The 26,701-nt window shown below is 36.3% G+C and overlaps 1 protein-coding gene across 2 annotated transcripts in view; it reads right to left on the reverse strand.

The window, feature by feature from the left end:
* Positions 1 to 26,701, reverse strand: part of LOC133526788 (otoferlin-like) — a 111,034-nt gene that overhangs the window by 68,819 nt on the left and 15,514 nt on the right. For both annotated transcript variants that reach the window (XM_061863550.1, XM_061863561.1), the window contains exons 2-3: positions 15,472 to 15,530; positions 1,129 to 1,317 (exon numbers count right to left, since the gene is read on the reverse strand). In XM_061863550.1, the coding sequence (XP_061719534.1) occupies positions 1,129 to 1,317; positions 15,472 to 15,530 (248 nt within the window). The remainder of the gene's footprint in view (positions 1 to 1,128; positions 1,318 to 15,471; positions 15,531 to 26,701) is intronic.

Consider the following 26,701-nt stretch of genomic DNA (forward strand, 5'->3'; position numbering starts at 1 on the left):
TTTTTCGCATTAACCCAATAGTGTGGAGTAACGTTGGATACTTGGATAAATCTTACAAAACGAATAAGGCTCTCTAAGAAACATTTTTTGATAAAATGAATATTTTCGAAAATAATAGCCTGAATGAAAAAAAATGTGTCCCCTTTTAGCTTTTGATTCATGGAATAAATATGAACAAAAAAAACTCATTATACAAAGAATTAATAAATACTTTCAATGAAAATTATAGCGAACATGATTGGCCCAACCCAGCCGTTTTTGAGTTATTGCAAAAAGTTTTCTCTTCTTAATAAAAAGACGTACAAAGCGCTGCGAAGGTTACTACCTTATGCTTGTGATGTAAATTATACTTTATTAGTAAGTATTAGCCCGCGTTTAGCCTATTTTGACAGAATGATAACTACGGAACCCTACACTGAGCATGGCCCGACATGCTCTTGGTCGAGTTTTTACTTGCTACTAACAACTATGAAATCAGTTCTACGAAATAAAGATATTTTATTTATGTTTATTTAACATAATCTAAATCTACACTGTATTTTTTCCAAGCGTTGAATCTATTCTTAAAATATAAAAAAAACAGGTTATTTTTTCAGTTGTGAAACCTTAAACCAATGGAATGATGTGATTTTTGTTCAGCTTTGATTTGATGCATTTTTCTGCCGGATGACATAACAGTTAAAAAAATATTGAGCGGAGAAGCTAAATATGTGAACTGATTCCGTTTCTTTACTCGCGAGTGTATATAAGCTCTCGCAAATTGTATCGTGTCGTTAAGGTATTAAGGATGACTCACGCTAGACCAGGCCGGGGCGGGCCGGAGCTTCCTGCGCTTCGTTTTATATGGAAAGCACCACGTGATCACCGATAAGCCGTCATAGAAATGACGTATCGGACGCCACAGTCCAGGCCCGGCCCGGTCTAGCGGAGTCATCCTTTACTCGGACCTTGTACCTAAATATCGTATGACAAAGTGATCGAACAACCAATAAGTAGGTAAAAAGTGGAATGGTGTTTATATTAATACTTAATGACCTTTATTTACAGATTTGATTTGAGGTAGCACATTGATTGAGACAGATGTGTTGAATAATCGGTTACGGTAGAGTGTGAGGAGAGAATATTTACCGGCACGGGCTTGTTGCGCTCGTCAACCAGCGTGTCCGTAATGGAGAGTTGGCCGTCAGCGACGAGGATCTGCAGGCCCAGGCGGTACACGCCGAGCAGGCGCGGCGCACCCCATCGCGCGCGCGCCAGCAGCTGCAGCGTCAGCACCTCGCCCGCGCCCACCGATCCACTCACGGTCCACTCGAACCGCTGCACATGGATACAAAAATATGTTTAATGTACCTACTCGAAAAATGATACTTTACGTAGTCTGTTTAGTGTATCGAGCGGGCGCACCATTACTTTTTTTTTAAATTGTTCTTTGTGCTTTGATTTTATTTTTTAACCTATCTTAGGTAAAATTTGTCCCCCAAGGATTTCCAATAAGAATAATTAGAGTAAAATCATTTACTAATCAAAAATCCTTTTGGGTTCTTACAACAAATTTAATTTGAACATATTTTAAACGTTTCCAGGAAAACGTTAACAAAAAATTATAATATTATTCCAAATATTCCAATAGATGTTCCATTTTCATTTTTTGATATGTCTGGTTAATTAGTTTAGTCATTATCGAGAGGATATTTAGAGTAATTTGGTATAGTTGGTATGTATATTGGAATAATCCATTCAGTCGTTATCAATCTAAAGCAGTACCTCTAGTATACATTTATTCAATAGCGAAAAGTGACGTACTCTCGTTTTGTATGGGATTTAGAAACAGCGCGCCAAGCTGGATGTTTTAGAAACTCAAAATCCCATACAAAATGACGCAAACGCGTACGTCACGTTTCGCTATCGAACAGTGAACGGAAATAAAACATGGAATCCGCATTTGAGAACATTACCATTCAAATTCTCAGGACAATTAGCACACATACACAAATACGCCGGACATTTAAATAAGACGATACGTTAACAGAGCCTGTAATCAAAACTGATAAACGAAATAATAGTAATCTCTATTACAGTAATGTACACGGATAAGTATAGATGAAATTATGGAGGGTAGAGGTATGGAGAACAATCTACGTGTATGAAACGTGTCTATCAAAAAACCCTAAATAGGTGGCGCCACGATACACCGCGAACAAATTTTTGACTTTGATAAAAAAATCAAATGACTAACAGCGCACTTCACTCCGTCAATAACGTCCAAGTTCATGTCATGTCCTTGTGCTACCCTAGCGCCACCGGAGAGATTTCGAACTATTATTTACAGCTGCCAGTTGAACACGTTAGCAACAATTCTCACATAAGAGATTGTTCTCCTTACCTCTACCCTCCATAGATAAAATGCATATAATGTCAATAACTTACCAATCAGCGACATTAATCCGCTAATAACCTTCTTGCTGTACGTACTGGCAGCTGAGAGTTCGCGGTTCATATTTTGATTATAATATGACGTGGACAGTGATAGGTTTATGCCATAATAGTTTGAAGAACCAGTCAAATAATCCACGTATAAAAAAATCTTGTTATGAAATGAGAGACTAACCCAACGTAAGTAAATATTCATTGTTGTGTTAACATATTCCGCTATAGTAAGTATTTTTTATGGCTAGACAAATTTTATTATTAATCTGTATGTCAGAGCGTAGTCACGTTCAGGAACTTCAGGCACAGCCAGGAAAATTTACATGGGTACACAAATCGGGTCAAAAATATTTGAAAAGACTGAGTAACAATAAGGGCTCATCTCCACTTTCAGTTCCATCGGAAGTTTTTTTTTGGAAATAGTGACCTCTGCGTGCGTTGTTTAAATGCAAGTTTCGACAAAAAGTCTTAGCCATACAGGGATATATATATGACAGTAGAGGGTGGATTCAAATAATCGACATTTTTAGATAATATGTGTATTTGTTAAGGCGCGGTGTATAGTAAAATGCGCTATTTTTAAATCGATATTTACAGGCTTGTACAAGGATTTCATCGATTATTTTCTAGTATGTATAACTTCAGTCTTTGAACTAGCCGTATGCTTGTCAGAAACACGATGGCTCATCTTTTTCTCGATAGATTTTTGCTTTGAAAATATGCTTAAAACTGTATTTATTTCGATATTTTAGAAGTACTATGAATAATATCAATATGAAATTTACTTCATTCAATAGCTTTTAAGTAACTCTAACATTTTGCTTGTCAGTTTATCGATGCGTTAAATTTTTCATTCATAATTATGAATTCAACATTTTGTCTACTAAACTTTACCCCGCGCGGCAATACCGTCAGTACGCCAGTACGCCCGTGACCACTGTCAGCGTCGGACCTGTGCTAGTTTAGCGGAAGTTACATAAAATGGATAATCACACTATAAATACACAAATATGTAATACACACAATGTTTTCATCACTCTTACGAAGAAAAAATTAATTTTTAAGCTAATTGATTCTTAAATACGGTGACATTTCAGACATCCATCCGTCATATTATCTTTTTTGACAAGTTTTACACACGCACCTGTCCGGCATACAGCCACGATTAACCAAATGATGAAATGGTGCCTTGCACCCGAGTTAAACACTCTACTTTTCATTTTTAATACGAGGAAGGTAAAATATATGTACATTTTAATAAAACATTGCTAAGTATAAAATTCAGTAGTACTTATTTCGTGAGGGGTACCTACTTTTAATTATCAATTTAGGTAAAATAATATTTTAAATGGCTATTACAGTAATAATCAAATTGAATACCTATTTTTAAACGTAAACAAATAAAATTAATCCGCTTGTTTAATTTATATAAGTCATTATAATGGAACAGCTTCATTTTTAACACATACAGGATGCAGGAGATATACTGGATTTAAATATGTGGGATTTAAATAGTGCTTAGTGAAAGGTACCATTTCACGTTTTTGTGGAAGTGCTCAAATGGCTGTAATAGTTTATGTTATAAGTGTTGAATTTGTTTGGTATTTCTGGTTTATTAACTTTCATATGGTATACACTTAAGACTTTATTTACAACATTTATCAACTATTTTATTTTGTAAGGTGAGCAGGAGTGATATTTACCCTTCAAATTCCATTCAAAATTTTGCAAGTACTCGGTTCGGAAGTTCGTATATATTTGTACCTCTCGCCAATATTTTTATTTCACTGGTTAATTATTCTGTAAATTCAAAAATGTCACTAAATTCCATTTTTGATAATGTTAAACATAAAGTCCTTTGTAAAAGTTTGGTATAATACTTTTATACCATGCTATTTCTGTTTTGTATGAAATGAAAACTGGTGACATTTTATTTCTTTTTTCAAGTAAAAATTTCGATGACACTCTGCCGTCAATTTCAGGTCTCGGCCAATGTTACCTTCTTCTTTAAAACCTTGGACCTTGTTATGTTTTTGTGATATGCTTTTACTATTTTTCCTGCCAATACAAAATATAAGTGGAAAAATCGATCGAAAGTTTCGCAAAATATATTTTCTTCATTTTTGCATTAGGGTGCTTATGTGTAATATGTATATATTAAAATAGTTTATTTTGAAATGAATCACTAGTCAAGGCCTATAGTATATCCCTTCAAGTGGCAGAAGCCAAAACGTAAAAAATAGTCACGTGGCGGGCCCCGTCGGGTGTTCAGCGCGGATTTAGAGAATATTACAAATTCAACTATTTAAGCTAATCTATGCATAAAAGTATATATTGAAGCATATATCGTTAGAATAAGCACTAAATACGCTATTCGAATAGAACAATTAAATTATTGTCTTCTTCTTCTTGGTCCCTCAATGCTAAGGATCGTGACATCATGTCCTTCTGTTGAAGTTGTCCTTGTTGTTGTTAAATTATTGTAATGTTTATGCATTTCGCCACATGCACCTAACTAATCAAACCTAGCAACAGTGACAGTTTTCCAGTTTCCTTATTAAAAATGACTACCACCACAAAACAAAGTTATGATTGGAGGTAATTGTTAATTAATTTTCTACGTAGGGCTTAAAATTCAAAGGTTAAGTCATAAAAAGTGTCCGTGAGGAAACGGATTTTTTTTTACCACGTATTTCTGAGGTCATAAGAATAATTTCATGTACAAGTTTAAGTCAATTCCGCAAAAAAAAAAATTTTTTCTTTTTTACTTTTTGTATGTCTTTAAACATATTAAGTTCATGTTCTTGGAAAATTTATGGATTAATATAAATTGGTACATTTTTTTTCGTAAAAATTAGTCTATTCAAATGGTACCTTGTGACTTTGATATCTGTCAAGAAGGTAGTCTAGACTAGGTCCCAAAGTGGCGACTGGCGACATAGCCATCAAAAAGGCGTTATGCACTAAAACACAACGAAAAATATTTTTTTTAATTGGTATTAACTCTGAAACTAGGCGAATAAAAAAGTTTATATGACATTTTTGCCTCTAAATACGATCCGGAATATACTGTTAAAATCTTTCCGTTTCCTCGAGGATATCGTGTATTTACAAAATAACCTCTTTAAAAATCAAGACAGAACTCGACCTAGGCGTTCGATCCCGGATGAACGGTCCTTAGCAACCAAGCGTTAACAAGCGTGTGTATGTATGTTTTCCTTGTCTAACTTGCTAGCTACTTTTGGGCGCTAGAAGAGCGTAAATATACTTCAAAGCCTTTAATTTTGCCACTAAATATGGCAACACCTCACTAACCACCCTCTGTTGGCCGACAGCTTTCTGGCTATCGCATCGACCCGTGAGTGGTGTGCCACCACTTGAAGGGATAAATAACATAGTTGACGATAAAATAATTTTGTTCATCGGAAAGTTTTGTATGTTAATTAACTTTACGGAACAGGTCTTAACTGTACTTCTTTCTAAAGGAAAATAATACTCATTGAGACAATTCTAACAACCTCAAACGCAATTTGGTTGCGATATTTTGACACAGAGTTCCTATGGCCACCTCCTCTCTCATGCATCAGATCAGCTCGATGGTACCATAATATTTCATTGTCACCCTACTTACATATGTATGCAGATTTTCAACTTCATCTGAAACCTCAGTGGGTCAAATATACTTGTAATATTTGATTACAGACAGAGTAGACAGACAACAGACTGATTCTTTATTAGACATTAATTAAAGTCAGTCAATTATACTCATTACTATATAACTTCGAAGTAGTAGTAGTAGTAGTATAAGTGCATTTTTGCCATTATAAACTTTAAATAATAAATAATAATAGCAGTTTTCTCGACTTTTGCATTTAAAATTTATAATCGTCTTCATTGTCGTCAATTCAAAAAATAATATAGAAATAGTCGTTACAGTTAGAGTCATGGTTCTTTTTTGAGAAGATAGCATAATTTATCTACTTTTTGGAGCTACATATGATTGTGCATACCTTATGCTTATGTTTTCAGTTATCTCAATACCAGCAAAAACATGCTACCTTTTTACGTTCACTTCCACAAATTACTTAGCTTTGCTAGTATTCTTCCTTTTTTCACTACTTGCCCGAAATTGACTTCTATTGCATTTTTAAGGTCAACTAAGTTTTGAATAGGTATCTATATGATTTAAAGCAGACAACTGTCTGCTTTAAATCATATATAGTAACTTTTGTCTGAATTAGTAAGTAATATTATTTCGACACAAAACGATTTGGTATCATTTTACTAGATTCTCAATTTGCCGCGGTATACTCTAGTATTATATATAATTATCTAATTTTTAATTTCATTAAGTTTAAATCATAATCAATATAAATTTCCGGTAAAGATCCCAGAACTAACAAACCAGAATACGGATGGCGTCAGAATAAGGACGTAGGCTTGCTGCGAGCGCGGCGCGCGGGGCGCCCGCCTGCTTGCTTTACCACTTCGTCTGCTTCACCCCCTCAAAAACCTAAAATCTGTCTATAAGAGCGCCTTAAACAAATTCATTGAAGGAGTGACAGAAAAAATATCTACATATACTACATATAGGAGACCGGGTATGGTTATCTCACAGGTTGGTTGTCACAGAGCGGCCGTAGCAAACCATTAAACGAACAGCTGTTTTATTAAGCTGTGTGAAGCCTTTTTTTTACAAATTTGAAATCTTTATCTTTAAAATCAATAAAACATATTCTAGATCTCTTGCCAGGCATCCAATCAATTTCATGTCTCTCTAATTGGACAGCTTTTTTCCATAGTTCGCTGCGAACAGCATCTTGTGGGAATCGGTTTATACCTTAAATAATAAATAACTAGGTAGTTTTTTATAGCTCCATCCCATGAAAGATAAAAGGAAAATACATAATAATCAATAAGGAATTTATTATAATATAGAAAATATCTAAATCAAACATAAGTTAATAAAATAATCTACTTCATTTGGCATAACATCATCCCTATTATCCTCATAATCTAAAAAGACGTATGTTGTTATGAAAGTCGTATGCAGTTACGTTTTAAATTAGCACGGTAATATTGAAAAAATGTCGTCATATTTATTCCAAATTTTACTGAAGTTATCTGTTTACTTACACGTGAAAAGTGATCCTGTAGTCCTTGGAATGTTCAGGATAACTTTTGCATCACGTCACGACAACATGAAGACATTTTTAATTATAAAAAAACGTTGTTTTTATAAACCGATTTAGCCATCTATCACTGACTGTCATATTGGTCGAACTGAAGTTGCCAATCGAGTAGTTTGTAACCCCCGCCCACCTTAGGGTAGTTTACGTTGAGCTATAATTGAGCGTTCAGAATGCTTCCATGTTTTATTTCCATTCACTGCTATCGAATAACTTACACTAGAGGCTCAGTTCAAAGTCAACTCTGAATAGGTAGTTAATTTTTTTGACGTTTCCTGACAATTTTTAAACCAAATAGTGAAAATGTTATAGTGTGTTATACTAGTAGCTCTGTGAGCTGTAGACCTCGCGAGCATAGCTTAAAACTGAAAAATGTGTAGCTCCGCTGTTTAGAAGAATTTAGAAAAACGAAATTGACAAAAAACATAATTATCGACATACCCAAATATGACCCGTAGAGTATAACAGACGGAAACAATTTTCCTAATAGGCCAATTCGAATGTATGTACACTGATGTCATTACTTAAGGCGCTACGCGCCGTTTTTGACGAAAATCTGTTACTTTCTAGAGGCTATTTCTTCTAAATGGGTCAACAAAAAATTATGGAAAAATATATATGAATTTTTATTTTATGTACAACAATCGCAAGATTTGACTTTTTTCCTAAAATTTATAGTTTCACCGTGAAAAAAAATACGACAGGCCATTTTTCAGCTAACTTTGGTTATTTCGACTAAACGGCTTAATCGACTAAAATTATTTTTAAACTAAAAAAAAAATATTTTAACAGGCGCTTCGCGCTCGCTTGATCAATCAGCAATACGAATATCCCTCACCATTGCAAAGCGATGTATTCCATCTGAGCTACGAATCGCTACTATATGTGACACGGTGAAATAAGGTTACTTATTCTCGAGTAAAACGTAAATATCTAAATACCCCCTAAACCAGCGTGCAACGTTCTAATATATGCATCAGATTTATTCGCAAATCAGTCTGTAAACATATCTCACAAGGAAGAAATACTATCGTAACACTTTGTAAAAAATAGGTTTTACAAAAAAGAGTTCGAATTCATTCTGAGTTACAGTTTTACAAATAGCGTTTACATTTTATGTACAAATACATACAAAAAATCTAAAAAAAAAACAACAATTTTTTTTTTGTGAAATTGACCTAAAGTCATTTTATTATTTTTCTTTTTTTGCCCTCAGAAATCTCTGTTTCCTCGTGGGTACCTTAATAATATACAAATACTTAAATACATAGAAAAAATCCATGACTTGGGAACAAATATATGTGCTCATCACAGAAATAAATGCCCTTACTGGGATTCGAACCCAGGACCATCGGCTTCATATATAGGCAGGGTACCCGTATCGTACCCGCTAGGCCAGACCGGTTGTCATATTTTTTGGTTCTTTCTTATTTCTTGGCTTACACATCTCTGAAGCAAAAACTAGTTCTCATGCGCTCGAGCATTTGACGTTGACCATAGTTACAATTTTTGGTTTGTGACTAAAGCTTAGAAAAATGGCTTATAAATATCGCGTTGAGCCTTTCATGTTTCATGTTAGCTTACCTTTTTAAGGTTCCAGAGTCAACTATTGTCTGTATGTATACCTACTAGAAAGCTGCAATTTGGCATATACATACTTATATCAAGTCAATCACGCAGACGATGGTAATACCGAATTCATAATCAGCATTTAAATCAAATTATCTATTCTACAGATAGCGTCATGACGCGCCACTATTTCACCCATATATAGTACTGTGTAGTACCTACAGACTGTGTGTATGTCAAGCGAGAGCTAAATTAATGTAGTACGAGTAAAATGGCCTGTCACTGCTTTTCCCTAGACACTTCAAAAGTTTCTGTTTTCTGGCAGGTATCTACCTTATTCCAGAACGTTGTTGTGATAATAACATTGTCACGTTTATAGGTTTAGGCAAGCTATCCATGAAACAGTGCAATCCGGCAGCTCGTAAATATTCAGGGGATTCTGTATACTAGCGCAAATAATGTGTAAACTATAATATATGTATGTATATAAATGCGTGTGTCCTGAGTGACTGAATGATTTATAAACGCAGAGTCAAAACTATAAAAACTATAAAGTTTACAAGAGATAAGAAGTGATTTTGAGAAATTCAACCCCTAAGGAGGTTAAAACAGGGTTGAACGTTGTATGGTGTAAAACTTTTATTTTAAGATAGGTACTTGAAATTTCGTGAAAAGGTATTATATTAAAATAACAGAAAATTAATTTCTGAATCTGATTCATACACACAAAATAAGACTTAGTTTATAAGATTTGTCATGTAAGTCATCTAGTTAAATAGATGAGGTGAAACAGATTAGTTAACGCTGTAAGAAACACGGGAGTTATAAACAACCTTGACCTCCGCTCAAGGAAGTAGGCCGCGGGCACAGGCGTCGCGTCCCTCGGGACTCCGGCAAGCTAATCACACGGCATTACCAGTAGCAGCACCCTCCAACAATAGTACATTGTGCAACGAGGGGGATAAGTGTAATTTTGGAAGCGAGGGTGGTAATTATATTAATTAAGAATTAAAGTCCGAGTTTGCAATATGCTTTCCCCCGGAGTTACACACAATGTTTTTCATCACACTTGCGAAGAAAGCACTAAATTATAAGCGAAATAATTCTTAAATACGATGACATTTCAAACATTCGTCCGCCATTTTGTAATTTCTTGACAGGTTAGGCATCGAAGGCAGAGATCTATTCGGCATTCAGCCACGATTGAAAATTATGTAAAGATATTTTAAACAGCTGTTAAAATAATCAATTTTTTTTTTTTTAAACATTAACAAAAATATATATTATAAACGTCAGTATTTTTAAAGTAAAACTCATTTATGCTCCTTGGTTTGTATGAATAAGTGTCATATTTAAAAAAAAGCTATAACTCCCTAGGGAGTTGTAGGTATTTTTTTCACAATCCATAACTCTCGCGGGAACAAAATAGGCCTTTGTCCTTAAGTACACCTGCATGAAATAAGATCTTTTTCGAGCAAGTGTCATGAAAATATAAATACGCAGCAACCCGGACTTATACTTAGGATGAAGCAACAGACTGCGCTACCTGGGTGTATTTTCAAAGTGTGATTTTTAGGTGTGATATGCGTGTTATTACTAAACCGGTACCTAGCATATAAGTAAATACTTCACACTATTTTTTATTCGTAAAGCACATTAAAACACAACAAGGCATGGTAAAATAAACATTGTAATTATTATCATATGCTAGAAAAAAATATTCAAAGTCAGTTACTGCGTGCAGTAAGTCCGTGAGACGTGCCACACTCGCGGTTTTCTCCAAAACAAGCAGCATTACTTCTTATATATATATGACTTACATTAAAGTTGTATGCAAGATTAGAAAGATATTCAAGTTTATATAATATTATGCATTATCTAGTTCAAATAATACTTTATTTCAACGCTGGTTGGTCATTATCTTTTTGTCACACGGCTGAATACTTGTCTCTCAAATACCTGTTAATATTTAATTAGCCAATGATATTAACGCCACTTTTGAGACTTTATGAATAAGTACATCAGTTGTGTTTAGTAAAAATAAATGGAAATAGATCTATTAAGTTTTAAGCTGCTTATGAGGTATGCAATTCGCGAAGTATATTTTTGTCCTCGTAAAACGTTAATCCCGGATTGATTTTAGCACATAGAATGACTTTATTACAGATTATTTTTTTTACAATATAATACCTACTATCCTTAGTTTCGTAGGCGTAGGCAGGTACAGGTAGGAGAGGGCCGGTTGCCCTCCCTTAGAGCTCAAATTTTACATACAATGTATACCCTCTGCAGCGTCTGCAAACCCACCCCCCTAGAACTTCGGCAATATCATCTCGCCCCCCCCCCCTAGTTCACTGGCTGGCTACGCCCTTGTAAATAACACGTAGAATATGTATGTATATGATTTAACCGCAGTCGTAAAACATGACAAACATAGCAAAAATAAATATTTTTATGGTTCAAACAAAATTTTTTTCAAACTCTCATTGATAATTTTTATATCATTCAACTGTAATGATAAATTTATTAATAAATAATGTATATACAAATTAAATGTAAGTTACAAGAATTATAACTACTTATAAAATAAACTAATATAACTAAACCTAACTCAAAAAGTAAAATAACTAAAATGTACACTCCAACCCTTGGCCTCTTGGCAGAGTGCCCATCACACAGGCAGCATTCCCGCGCTGTATCGCAATAGCGAGTCTTTGCGCGAGAAAGCTGCCTGCACGAGGGTCTCCTGTTGCCTCCCTTAATCGTTTCCCGAGCTCCTTGTGGAGCCCACGCGCACTTTTGCCCCACGGCCCGAGTGTCTCGACTCCAAAGGCTACGAACTCGTAGTTGGCGCCGAGACAGCTATATTTGTTGGCCTTGTGTCGCTCTCGGGTGTCTGCCGCTGCCCCGGCATGTCTGCTGGTCGCTGAAATGTAGGACGCCGCCAACGTGTCGGCGCAGGTAGCGTCCCACACCAGCGCACGGCCCATCTTCCAAGGGATCAACGACATCCCGTCTGGGCGCTTGCCATCGTCCCGCACGATCTGGGGCTCCAGAGCTGCGGGGACACCGGCGCTGATGAGAGCCCTTCTAAGGATGTCGTTGAGAGCGGAGTGACGAGACAGGCGGCCGGCCCCCGAGGAGCAGGAAAGGCCGTGATGACCAAACCGGTCCACTGGGGCCCCACAAGAAGCACAGTTGTGGTCTGCGCAGATAGGGATTCCGAGACGGAGACCGACAGCTATGCGCAGAGTACTAGGGTCGATTAAAGTACCCGCGTTGGGCGAGGGATAGGCGTGAAGCCAGTGACCTGATTCCGGTTTTGATGCTGCCAAGAGTCTCGCGAGGTCCTTACCTGAAGATGTGGCTATAAGGGAATTTTGGGTGGAAACGGAGATTATCGTGTCCCAAGCCCGTTGTTTTTTAGGTCTGGGAGGAAAATTTGGACTTCGTCCAGCTAGCCAAGCATTCGTGGCCCCATCCAAGCACGCAATCTCGCAGTTTGTAGCCGTTGGGGCTTTAAGGATTTTACCTGCGAGATCAGACGTGCTGTGGATGGAGGACAGGAAAGCCGGCAAAGCGACACCAGAAATATTACGGGTTCCCAAGCCGCCGAACCTTACTGGTAGACAAGCTTGAGTCCAGGCCTGCTCGCTAAAATTAACGTTAAGAACGGATTCAATTTGTGACTTTAGGATGGAGTCTATTGTGCTGGTCAAATTCGGGAATTTCCAAATGGGACAGCAGCGCAGTAGATATGTAAATTTTGGAACTAGCAAGCAGAATTTTAAAATGAATAGGGCACAGTGACTATTAATTTTGACTAGGCGGTCCGAATGAGTCGTGAATTTTGAAATTGACTTATTGAGGAGAGGTGGGATGGCCTCGTCAAAGATAGGCGATCCTAATATGTGCAGGCTGTCTTTAGAAGCGATTTTGATGTTCAATGCAATATTGTTGAAGTTTTGAATGGTTTGTGACACGGCGAGCGGGTCCATCTTCTCTGAAATGTACAACTCGGATTTATTAAAATTTAGTTCTAGTCCAATATCTTTAAACTGATTTTTAATTTTGATTAGATCCGCCAAGACAGTTTGTGAATCTCCGCCTATTGTCCCATCATCAAGATACCATATGTTTAATTTTGAATTTAGATTATGTATTATCGAATTAATAGCCAAACTAAATATCGCTGGCCCAAGAGGATCACCCTGCTGACAACCTACGGCCGAAAGAATCTGATTGTTTTTGTGAATTAATTTTGAGGGAGAATGGTAACACTGGAGAAGAAAATTGTAGATTTCTGGGACATGAATTTTTATTTCGTTCAGCAGGGTGTCCCTATTCACAGAATTGAATGCGTTCTTAACATCCAATTTTAAAAGCACCTCGCACATGTCACTGTGAACAAAGGTTCGCACAGCATGAATTGCTGCCTCGCAGCCTCCGCGGGTACCAAAACCGACCTGGACGGGTTCAAAAAGTGTTTGCAATTTAGAACGCGTTAGCCGAACACAGACTTTTGCAGCCAAACGTCTAAGGGTCGAGCCAACAGCGATAGGGCGTACCCCCGCATCCTTTTTCGTAAGGGCAATAAGATTGGCCCCATATATGACCGGCGTCACGTCTTGGCAAACATCTCCCATCAGCATAAGGTTGACCAGTTTTGTGATGCTCGTGGTGAGATGCTCGCCAGCCACACCTGTACCATGACTGGTGAGGTCAACAAGATGCTGAGGAGAGATGCCGTCCAAGCCCGACGCCGATCCTCTTGGGAAGGATGCGAGGGCTGATATTACGACTTCCTCTGTCGCGCGCAGACAGGCTGAAGCGTCTGATGGAGGGTCTACAAAAGCGGGGGTGGTAGGGCCAGGGGGATGTTTTGCTTGCAACGCAGCCGCGGTCTCCGGTGTATCGGGCGCGAGAGTGTCACTGGAGAAAAGAAGTCGCGAGGCTCCTTTAAGATCCCCGTCGTGTAACTTCTCTTCCACCTTTCTAAATAAATTATATTTTTTGCCTTGAGATCGAGATGACCTTATCGCTGTAGGCAAACTGGGCTCTAAAATATTATTTTTAATTTTTCTTGTTAGGGAAATAGTGTCATCACCACCATCGGACACGTGTAGAATTTTAAATGAAAACGTTAGTAAGTTTTGCCATGAATCTAAGTTGTTGTTACGTACACAATTGTCTACAGCTGTGGTCAGAGCTTCAGCCACTACGGACCTAGCACCACGCGGTATGCGTTTAACTAACGGAGTTGATGCTTTAAGCTGCCCGAGAAGAGTTTCAAGTGGAATGGCAGAGTATGATGGTGGCGTTGACAAATTGTTGTCCCGGGGACTCGAAATGGAGGAAACTGGGCATATGCGGGCGTGATGGATGCGAGATTGGTGTATATGGAGGCCTTTTGCTGTTGTGAAACTTCTATTGCATACACAACAGTCCATTGCGGATAACGGGTAACAGTAGGTCAACAGAAAAACGTATTACAATTACATGTATAACTAAATAAAATACCTTAAAAGAGAGACTTATACTAAAACAAACTATCACCCACGATCACACCAAATATTTAACGTTGACTATGTTTGCACAGCTTTGTCTGAGGATAGCGTAATAGACTCTGGACTAGGAATATATATAAAAACACTGTCACTGCACGTACTCTAAAATGAATTATACAAATTATTTTCAAGAAAAATTGCATTGCAAAATATAAATATTTTCATTGTAATGACAACGTCAGACGTCAAGGCGACTATGTGCGCCCCTCGCGGGCGCCTCAGGCCTGCGCTGCGGTCTCCGCAGAGACAAAATTTTAATGCGGCTTGTCTATTGCGATCAGCGTAAATAGATCTGCAGGCGATGTTATTTATTTGTTTGTTTAAACAATAAATATACACAAGTTTATAATTCAGGCATATTGTTCCGTTGCCATGGTGCCTTTTTTTTGTTATTTTTTTTCAAATTCGTCCTTATTCAAATTTTTGACGTGATTTAAACGACGTGATTCATTCAACTTCTATTTTAAATTTCTTATATAACTGATGATTTTTTTCTCCAAACTAAAATATTAGCAATGATTGCGTCATTTTCCTGCTAAGATCGTCACTTTCCTGGTACGGGCGTCATATTCCAATTTATTCTAATTAATTATTTCTTCTAATCTGTTTACTTATATCAGGTGCCTTATGTATCCTTCGAATTCTATTTCGAAGGTGTTTCTTAAGTCATAGTTATTTTTCTCAAAATTTAAAAAAAAAACTGTCAAAAATACACCCACCTCATTTACGAAGATGATTTCCTCGTTGTCCACCAGCACCGAGGAATGTTTGGTGGAGCCTGGAACGAGAATGTTTTTGTTAGATATTAACAATTTACCTAAAGTAGCTGATCAGCGCTATGTGCCAAAAGTACGTTGTGCTATTCTCCAATGGGTAGTTTAACAAAAAGAGACATGATATAAATACTTTTGAAGGCGAATGTACAGTCAGAATGAAAAGTAGCGGATGAAACAACGCGCCAAAAGTATGTGCCGCTCCTATCGATCGATAACAGGAGGCATATCTCTTTTTGTTAAGTTATTAGAGAAGGGTAGATACTTCTGACGCGTAGTCTGATCCGCTACTTCTGATGCGGATTTTATAAATTTATCTTTATTTGGAAAATTAACAAAGAGTGGTAGATACTTTTGGCGTGTTGCTTCATCCGCTACCTACTATTGATGCTGAGTTGCTGACTGTACTCTAAAGTGAAGGACTCGGTGTCTTGCACGTTGACAGCACAGGTATGATTTTTTGAGTTAGGGATACCTTTTAGTTGTAGCTGTAAATCTGAAAGGGAAACCCCTTCCTAGAGTTAAGCAAAATGCAAGGGTAAATAATTCAAAGGGAAAGCAAATTGTTGAGACTATTCGATAAACGACTAAGCCATTTAAAGGCTTTTTAAAGCAGAACGCGATAAATTCACTTTTATTGCGAGTAAACTCACGCAGTAGCGACATTAATTTATTGAATTTTCTCAAACTGTCAGCTTTTAACTGACAGCTTTTACTTTTTCTCTATTTCGAAACCTTTAATCGTATGTTTGTTTTTAGGGTTCCGTAGCCAAATGGCAAAAAACGGAACCCTTATAGATTCGTCATGTCCGTCTGTCTGTCCGATTATGTCACAGCCACTGTTTTCCGAAACTATAAGAGCTATACTGTTCAAACTTGGTAAGTAGATGTATTCTATAAACCGCATTAAGATTTTTACACAAAAACAGAAAAAAAAAGAATAAATTTTGGGGGTTCTCCATACTTAGAACTGAAACTCAAAAAATCTTTTTTCATCAAACCTATACGTGTGGGGTATCCATGGATAGGTCTTTAAAAATGATATTGAGGTTTCTAATATAATTTTTTTCTAAACTGAATAGTTTGCGCGAGAGACACTTCCAAAGTGGTAAAATGTGTCCCCCCCCCCCCGTAACTTCTAAAATAACAGAATGAAAAATCTACAAAAAATATATGATATACATTGCCATGCAAACTTCCACCGAAAATTGGTTTGAACGAGATCTAGTAAGTAGTTTTTTTCAATACGTCATAAAATTTAAAAAAAAAATTTTCATCAAACCCATACGTGAGAGGTATCTATGGATAGATCTTCAAAAATAATATTTAGGTTTCTAATATAATTTTTTTCTAAACTGAATAGTTTGCGCGAGAGACACTTCCAAAGTGAAAAAAATTGTGTCACCCCCCCGTAACTTCTAAAATAACAGAATGAAAAATCTAAAAAAAATATATGACATACATTATCATGCAAAATTCCACCGAAAATTGGTTTGAACGAGATCTAGTAAGAAGTTTTTTTTAATACGTCATAAAATTAAAAAAAAAAAATTTTTTCATCAAACCCATACGTGTGGGGTATCTATGGATAGGTCTTCAAAAATGATATTTAGGTTACTAATATATTTTTTTTCTAAACTGAATAGTTTGCGCGAGAGACACTTCTAAAGTGGTAAAATGTGTGTCCAAAGTGGTAAAATGTTGAACGAGATCTAGTAAGTAGATTTTTTTAATACGTCATAAATGGTACGGAACCCTTCATGCGCGAGTCCGACTCGCACTTGGCCGCTTTTTTTTGTACATGGCATACAGCGTGTATTTTTGATACGACCATAATATATAATCAAAGGGTAGTTAGTTAAGCCTTTAATGTACACACTTTCATAGGTTTTATAAAAAATTGAAGACTTTTATTTTTTCATATAAAATAATACAGCCAGCAATGTATCACTACTTTGTGCTAACTCAAAACGTCGCATTAATGACGCGACGTCACAACTGTTACAAGTGATCACGATGTCCGAAATACATTGCTGCTCGATAAAAAAAAAAATTGTGCGGTTGTGGTTAAGATTAAATTAAAGATTTCCTTCAGAATCATATATAAAACCTACATCTCGTTTAATTTTGTGGTTATATCAAAAATACACGTGGTATATTTTTGTTAAAATTGTGGTAGCTGTTAAAAGCATGCTTATCATCAAATCATGTTGTATGATTTGAAGCCGTCCTAATATAAAAAAACACACACACACACAAAGGCCTCGGTCGTACTCACTCGTTCGCGGGCAGCGGGTGGGAACGACTTATGCTTTAACGTTTTATCTAATGATAAGGACATAGTTAAGTACTCAATAGTTTTAGATTTAAGACGTGTAAAATGTACTATGGTTATATTTACCAATAAAGTCTGTATTCTGTATTCTAACGGAAAATAGTACTATGAGCTACGCTAACTGGCCGGGACGCAAGCGACGGTTTTTACCTACAATGGCACCCGCGTGGGTGAGCCCGTTTCGTGCACCCGCACCAGCTAGCGGACGCCCTAAAGTCGACCTTACTTGGGATAATCTGCTCTGATTTAAGTGAAATTAAGTAAAAGTGTAGGTATATTTTTTCTCAGTTCTAACATAAGCAGGAACGATTTACGGGGTCATGGAGTTAGATGACCCGAAAGAGATTCACAGAGGTGTCTTATTATACTGATCAATTCGGTTGCAATAAAGTACGTGTCGTAGATATATCACTGGTTTGAGTGACTTAGAAATCAAGATCTGAAGTGCGAAACATCTTTTAATGTAATATATTCACAATATTGATGGACTTCAGGTTTGCACTGGAAATTTAATTTTATTAGCAGGTACATTAGTATTTTCTTCATATTTAATTTGAAACCCTTCTTAAGAACGTATTTAATTTAACATACACAATTACTAGCTATATTATCAAAAAACTAAGCCTAAATTAGCCTGAGGCATTGTTCCCAGGACACTGGCCGCGTTCCCTCTCTGCACAGTGAGGCTAAGTTTTTGTGCGAAAAAAGCGCCAGCTCGTAGGTCGCCAGACACCCAGACTAGTTTAGTAGAAATTTCTTTTACTAGTTTTTTGGTGTCGGACGACCAAGGACCGAAAGTTTCAATCGCAAGTGCCACAAATACATAATTACTTTTTAAAAATGCATATTTGCGACACTTGGCAATTCTGCTGCCGTCCTCGGCTTCCTGGCAGAGTGCCGGACATAAGATGGGGCCAGCGTATCAACGCATGTTTCATCCCACGCCAGGGGCCGCCCCAAGAACCAAGGTACGAGCGAGCAGCCGTCGGGCCTTTTCCCATCTGCCGCTGATAAACCAACTGGCTCCAGGGTCGCTGGTATGGAGACGGTACCGAGTTATATATAAATTGACTGGAAATTTATGTCAACGATTCGAAAGGCGTTTACCATCTTGAATTTCTTTTTTATTTTTGTTATGATCAGGATGAATTTATATCTGAGGAAGACTTAGTAGCTTTGTTAGGGTTCTGTAGTCAACTAGGAACCCTTATAGTTTCGCCATGTCCGTCTGTCCGTCCATCTGTGGCTTTGCTCCGTGATCATTAGTGGTTGAAAACTGCAATTTTTGCAAAAAAAAATTGTTTAGGGTACCTCATATACGCAATGGATATTTTTGAATTTTTCTTTCGCTTTCACCCAATAGTGTGGAGTATCGTTGGATAGGTCTTTGAAAATGAATAAGGGTCTTCAGGAACCATTTTTTGGTATAGTGAATATTTTCGGTCCGAAAGAAAATAAATGTGTGACTAACTTTTGAACCATGGGTCCAAAATACTTTGATTGTAATGTACATGATACTTTATAAGAACCCTCGTTTAGCCTATTCTAACATAATGATAACTATGGAACCCTACACTGAGCATGGCCTGACATGCTCTTGGCCAATTATTAATTGCATGTTATTAATGAATTGCGAGTTCACAGTTCGGGGTGAACTATTAGTTAATAACTACATTTTATATAACATAGGTTGTTTATTAATGCCGTAAAATGTTCACATAATCAGCAAAAACCATTTAGGTGAGAAGCGGCGAGGACACTAAGATGTGAGAAAATTTCAGTTAAAATGCTAGTCAGTTGGTCGCGGCGGCGCAGCTAACCACGGCTCATTCGGTGACAGATGGGTTGCTACACTGAGCATACCCCACCGTGTAAACTGCTAGCAATGCGTAGTTTCGAAGGGTAAGCTGACACATGTCAAAAAGCAATTATAGGGTTGAGATAATGCAAATTAGAAACGATTTTTCGATTCTCGATTAAATCTGCAAAGCCCTATATGGGCTTTTGAGATTGATTCTATCGGATCCCTTTGTTTGACATAATTATTGAAAGTCATAATGAAATTATAGTCATATTATCATTAGTCATAACTCTGAAACCGTTAACTTTTCAGGAATTTCCTTAGGTTATCCTATAAATAGATTAGGTTAGGTTAGGTTTGTTTTAAGGCAATCCTGAAAAGTTACGCGTTTCTGAGAAAAACCAAATTATGGCTATCGAAAATGCGGACAAACAATACATTATGGCTTAAAACTTTATGGGAAACAATAGAGACCCGATTCTATTGGTGATGATTCATATTACATACATACATACCTTTACAATTGGACGCAGCTGCAACGATTTGACACGATCGGAATCGATTCGGTCGATAAGCAGAGTCGAACTCTATTGCATTTTATATGTTTATTTGTATATCATAATAACACAGTGTTGCCAGGCGTACGATAATTGTCGTACACGCAAAATAATTTGGGCTCCGGTACGTCGTACGTTCCAAAAAGCATTATCGTACGCAAAAGTACGATAATTTCAGCCCTTAGACAGTGCCCCCAAAAAAGTCTAGTTTTTGAAGCAAAGTATGACACTTTCCTTACGAAATAGGCTACAATTAGCACCTTTTGGGTGTTCGGCTCCTTGGTTTACATCAAAAATATCGAAATTTCGTTTGGGTGTATCACAACAATACACAAATATAAAACTGTTTTTTGCGCAATTTAGACGAAAATTGCGTTTTTGTTTGATTATACATTGGACATGTAAGCTTATTTTGCCAGAAATTTTGTGAGTAGTGCCTTTTTGATAGACGTACGATAATTTTTTCATCGGTACGATAATTTTGACACTCAAATACGATAATTCTCTTCCTCTCACCTGGCAACACTGTAATAACATATGTACACATATTCCTTTGTGATATCTCTTTTGTGTCTATTATAATGATATATTCTAAGCTACAAAGAATGTATTTTTGTCCTATTGGGATTTTGGAATATTTGTGTGAAAAAAAAAGGTTGGTCTGAAACGTGAATCAATGGCATGTTTAAAAAATACTTAATTTGTTATTTGGGAAGTAAGATTTATTTTTAAGCGGATTCGTTGGATATTTTAACATTCGCATGTATAAATGGAACACAGGACGTACGTAGGCGACAGAGCCCTTAGCTTTACCTTGCCAGGCCCAAACAGTAGGGGCAGACCAAAACATCGGTGGCGCAATGTCATCACCAAGGATTTAAATGCATGTGGATTAGCTGAAGACGAAATGTCCAGGAAAGAGCGAAGAAGAAGTGGTTTAAAAACTATTACTTTATTCCATATATTTGTAAACGGGTAAAGTGTGGATCAACTTAGTCCTGACTTATCCCGAACTGAAAAGTGCGGATAAATATAAACAGCCAGCTGCAGAGATAACTGTTCCCCCTTGCATATAAATTTATTTGCAGGGGGGTCAACTATCTCTGCAGCTGACTGTACATCCAAATCAACCACAATTCGTAAGTAATCCAGCATATATAAAACACGTATTAAATCAATAATATGTTCAATAAATACAAAAACGCGGGAAAAAACCACTTGATAGTTTTGGATTGAGACGGTGAAGTGCAGATGTCAGGCTAGGTACCTACTCTTGAAAAAGCTATCTTTACATATTAAGCTTTTACGCACAACCTGTCGCTTTTAATATATCCGAGTAAGTGTGATATGGAACCGAAGAATGGTGTTTCAATCAGAAATAACGCTTAGTTTTATAGATGATTGCACCCTGGCCTTAATTGGCATGATGTAAATTTTTTAAATCCCTTTTAGGGTGCCATTCGACCAGAGATGTGCTATGATTGCTATGCTATGTTTTCATACATTTGAAATGCAGCTCCAGCTACAGCTACGTTTCAAATGTATGAAAACAATAGCATAGCGCAGCATAGCACATCTTTGGTCGAATGGCACCCTTAAGAGGCCCTTTAGAGGAGGAGAATAATCTAACGATGTAACGGTAATTTTTCTATAAAATTCCATTTCGGGAGAAAACGGTTTCCACTAACTAAATTTTAACAAATCACTTTGATTTTGATGTCGATCGCTTTAACATAATACATATATTCTAGGTTTATAGGTCTCGCTTTCATGAAATAAAAACATGTTTTTTGTTTTGCAAATTTTGAAAAAGAGGAAAAACCTAGTTGTTTATTCTGCCAATAACATACTAAAAGTCATGGAGAATGGAAAATATTACAAGTGGAAAAACGTCTTCTCTGTTTGTATGGACGATCACGTGGTATATTTTTCTCTTAATATTGTTAGTATTGCTTCCAAAAAACTCAATATGTCAGCTATACTCAAAACTCAAAATGTCAGGTATACTCAAAAGTTTTAACATAAATAATTGAATTCTTTGTAGCTACTTTACACCTCGTGCGAAAACGCCTCACGTCCGTTTGTGAGGTCACGGTTTAGTTGCATGATGACTGAGTACTTTACACACTTACAATTACGAATTTTCTCTTGAACCTGAATAATATTGTTCATTCAGCACTATATATTACGACTAGTGATGATAAATACATTACTAAAAATAATCACAATAACTCATTTTATACATATCTCTCACACGGTTGCAATTTAAGATAAATTATTTGGATACATGTACATTTAGAGTGAAAATATCGAGCGCCGATTTTACTTTTGAATTTTTAATTTTTTCTGTTTACGGCAGCCAACATATTAGCATTAGTTAGATAGATACCTATTAGACATTTTCTTTTTATATTTACAAAATAAATATTTTAATTTTTTTTGTACGTAATAAATGTTTAATGATGAAATAATAAAAATGTATACATCCAAACTCTTTGGTGTGGACTTATGGATTCATAGATGGTAGGATCCTATGGATGTGCTATACGCGTGCGCCCGTAAGGGACAGACCATGCGCAATGCGACAAAATTAAAAACTCGTTTTAAATTTTAATATTTTTTTGACGACCGGTCTTGCCTCGTGGGCCCTGCCTATGAAGCCGATGGTCCCGGGTTCAAATCCTAGTAAGGGTATTTATTCGTGAGATATTTATTGCTGAGTCATGGGTGTTTTCTATGTATTTAAGTATTTATAAATATTTATATATTATATATATATCGTTGTCTAAGTACCCTCAATACAAGCCTTATTGAGCGTACTTTGGGACTTAGTCAATTTGTGTAATAATGTCCTATAATATTTATTTATTTATTCATAGTATTCCTGACAACATACCAAAAGCAACCTATGTAATTTGGTCGGGTGATTGGGGAAATAAAACCGGCCAAGAGCATGTCGGGCCATGCTCAGAGTAGGGTTCCGTAGTTACTCCTCCGTCACAATAAGCTAAACTGGAGCTTAAAGTATAGTAGATTGAACAACCAAGGGATGAACTGTGGATGTACGTCTTTTTACTATGAAGGGAAAACTTTTTGCGATGACTCAAAAATAGCTAAACTGATCAAATTCCGCTATAGTTTTCGTTTAATGTCTTTTTTAAGCTCTACTTCCAAGATTTTTTTCATATTTTGTGGACCTATGGTTCAAAAGTTAGAGGGCGGGGGACACATTTTTTTTTCTTTCGGAGCGTTTATCTCCGAATATATTCACTTTATCAAAAAATGTTTGGTGAAGGCCCCTATTAGTTATGAGAGACCTTTCCAACGATATCCCACACAGTAAGGTTGAAGCAAAAAAAGATTTCACCCCCATTTTACGTGTAGAGGAGGTACCCTAAAAAAAAATTTTAGATTTTATTGTACGACTTTCTCGGCTTTATTGATTTATATATCCATGCCAAATTTCAGCTTTCTAGCACTAACGACCACGGAGCAAAGCCTCGAACAGACAGACAGACGGACATGGCGAAACTATAAGGGTTCCTAGTTGACTACGGAACCCTAATAAGAAAAATGGGACTATGACAAGGACGGTCAACGAGGTTGTCTATGCTGCTTGAAGAAATATGCCATGGAGTGATGACGTCACGGTTTCGCTCCCTTCTGATTGGTGTTTCAGTCAAAATGGCCGATTGGAGAATTTTGCACTTTTATTTTGTTGAAAATATTAATAATTCTAATGTTTATAGGTACTGAAATAGGGCAATTTTTTTGACAGGATTGTTTCCATCTACAAATCTTAGAGCAGAATTATATCCCAATAACTACCTTTAGTGGACCTCTAATGAGCATATTTTTGTAAATATTGAATTTAAAATATCTTTTAGCACAGGTCACGTGACCCAAGTGGAAACGACATTGAACATTCTGCTGACGTCAGAACTCTCGGTTTGACAGTTTGATTAACCAAGGCCCCGTTGTCTGTTCTCAGTACAAAATTTAATACTCAAGCCGTTGCCATTTTGGTGGTGGACAAGCTGTAAATGTGTGTGAACAGACCTTGGTGTTACATGTATATGAACATACATAATAGTTATGTGTCAAACCGTAAACTGTGACGTCACACTAATTTCAAAGAGCTTTTAGGGCGCGAAAGCAATAATAAAAGATATTTTGTTAATTTAACATATTCAAAGCCGTTTTTAGGATAAAAGTTGAATTTTAGGACAACGTTTGGTTAATATAGAACGTATTACAAGCGGTTTCTAAAAATTGGAAACAACCCTATCATATTAACATGTATGTTTCTTGGAAACCATTATTTCCATGATTACTTGTTACTGCCCTCATACCAATTGTTATAATATACAATATACCTATATTTATACAAAATTGAATTTCGCGTCTTTTTCTACTGACACCCACTTGGGTTTGCCAGAGTATATTAAATCATTAAAATTTTAGCGTGGAAAATTCAATTTTATATACACGAGGGCAACACTAAAAGTTCTTAGAAAAGGCTGCTTAGATATCATACTCGTATAGCAAAAAGAGGCATATTATTTATGAAAAAGTTACTCTTTATTTTACTTTTTTGAGGTAAGTATGCCATTTGGTCGTTGCTTGTGTTTCAGGATTGCTGGCAATTTGGAAGTTGTACGTCGAGCGTTATTCCAATTCAATCCACAGTTTTTTTCGGGTCACTGTTTTAAATGATTTTATAGGCTTCGGTTATATTTTCATAATAAAGCCTATAGGTAGTTCTCATACGTCTGTTTATACTTAACATTTTAAATTTAATCGCTTGTATAGTTTTTTAATGGTTGACCTTAGAGAAGCATGTCTTTCAAGTGCGACGCGGCCCCTACCCCTTAAACTTAAGGATGAAAGTTTGTATGAGCCGTACTTGAGACTAAAATCTATGGTTATATTTAACAATGTGCAGCAAAAGATAGCACTAAGATAGGTCATTTGTTAATCTGACAACACGTGACAGATGTGTGTCTTTCGACGCAGTTTCAAGTCTCTCACTCAAAAAAATGTTCTCGATATGAACATTCTAAACCCTCATAGAATAATTTTCCAAGGCGCTAAAATTATCCTATATTATTATATTTTCATGATAACGATAGGTATCTTTATGAATACTGGATGCAGGTCATATCAGTTGTCAAACTGCCTGCCTGCTTAGTAAATAATAATAATAAATGCCTATTTATGAAGTAAACTATCTCATAAAAGGAATTATTATAAAGGGATTTTTCTTACTTAAATTACTCTGAAATATCTTTTCTTTATTTTCTAATAAGCGTTATATTTTCTAAGAAGTCTCAAATCCCTCACTCAAAACACTCTTTAGATAATTAATTTACATAAACGCTGAAATAGCTTTTCTTCAATTCTAATGTTGTGCCTCTACGAAGGATGTGTTTTCAATGTGTTTGACTTTTTATTTATTTAGTTAAACTTTATTGCACAATAAAAATAAGTTCAAATGGCGGACTTAATGCCGAAAGGCACTCTCTACCAGTCAACTACAGGGCAAAACAGGAATTCTCGAATGTGGGTGCAGTGAGAAAAATAATTCAGAAAACATAACAACAATAAGCAACTTTGGATAACTATTACGAAGTTTCATACTCCTTACTTCAAAGCTATCGCTCCCGATAACATTTTTCACCCCTCATTGAACCCCTTAGGGAACGGATTGTAAAAAGCACTATTAAACTTTCTTGTAGTCCAGTAATATCTTTTCATGTAACTCTTTTATTATGTCTTTCTAAGAAGTTTGGAATTACTTGGACGTAGTTAAAGGAAAAGAATTCAATCCACAGCGAGATGAGCAAAAGTTATGGAGGTTTAAAGTTAGAAATGGTATTCCTCATTACTGATTCACTTTTCCCATAATACTTATTTGGATGAAACATGAGTTTTGACGTGTTTTAAGATTCTGTACATAAAAGATTTAGTTTAATGTCGTATTTCTTGAGATATTTAACTAAATGTGGAGTTGGATCCATTTTGAGAAAATACTTTTTCCATGTAACCTTTTTCATTTTAAATAGGCAATAAGGATCCATCCCAATAAATTGGAAAAAAAACGAGAAAATCACCAAGAAAAGATAAAAAACTTTATTAAAAAAAACAATGTAATAGCTTATCAAAGTATTGAGTATTAACAAAATTGAGATCACTTCTGTTTAACGATAATAAAAGCCTCTTATAATCACTAATCGTTTTTTTTATTTTTTTTATTAGCCTATTTGTGTGTCCCACTGCTGGGCAAAGGCCTCCCCTCTAGCTTTCCAATCCTCACTGTGCTGAGCAAGGTCCCGCCAGTCCCGCTGAAACGCATCACTAATCGTTTACATAAAAAAAAATTTTAGGACATAAATCAAAATACCATTTTTGAACAATATTTCCCATGATATACCAAATTCATCACATATTAATCTTTTGTAAAACCAATGGAAAATTAATATT

This window comes from Cydia pomonella, chromosome 1 (assembly GCF_033807575.1).
Source record: "Cydia pomonella isolate Wapato2018A chromosome 1, ilCydPomo1, whole genome shotgun sequence".
NCBI lineage: Eukaryota > Metazoa > Arthropoda > Insecta > Lepidoptera > Tortricidae > Cydia > Cydia pomonella.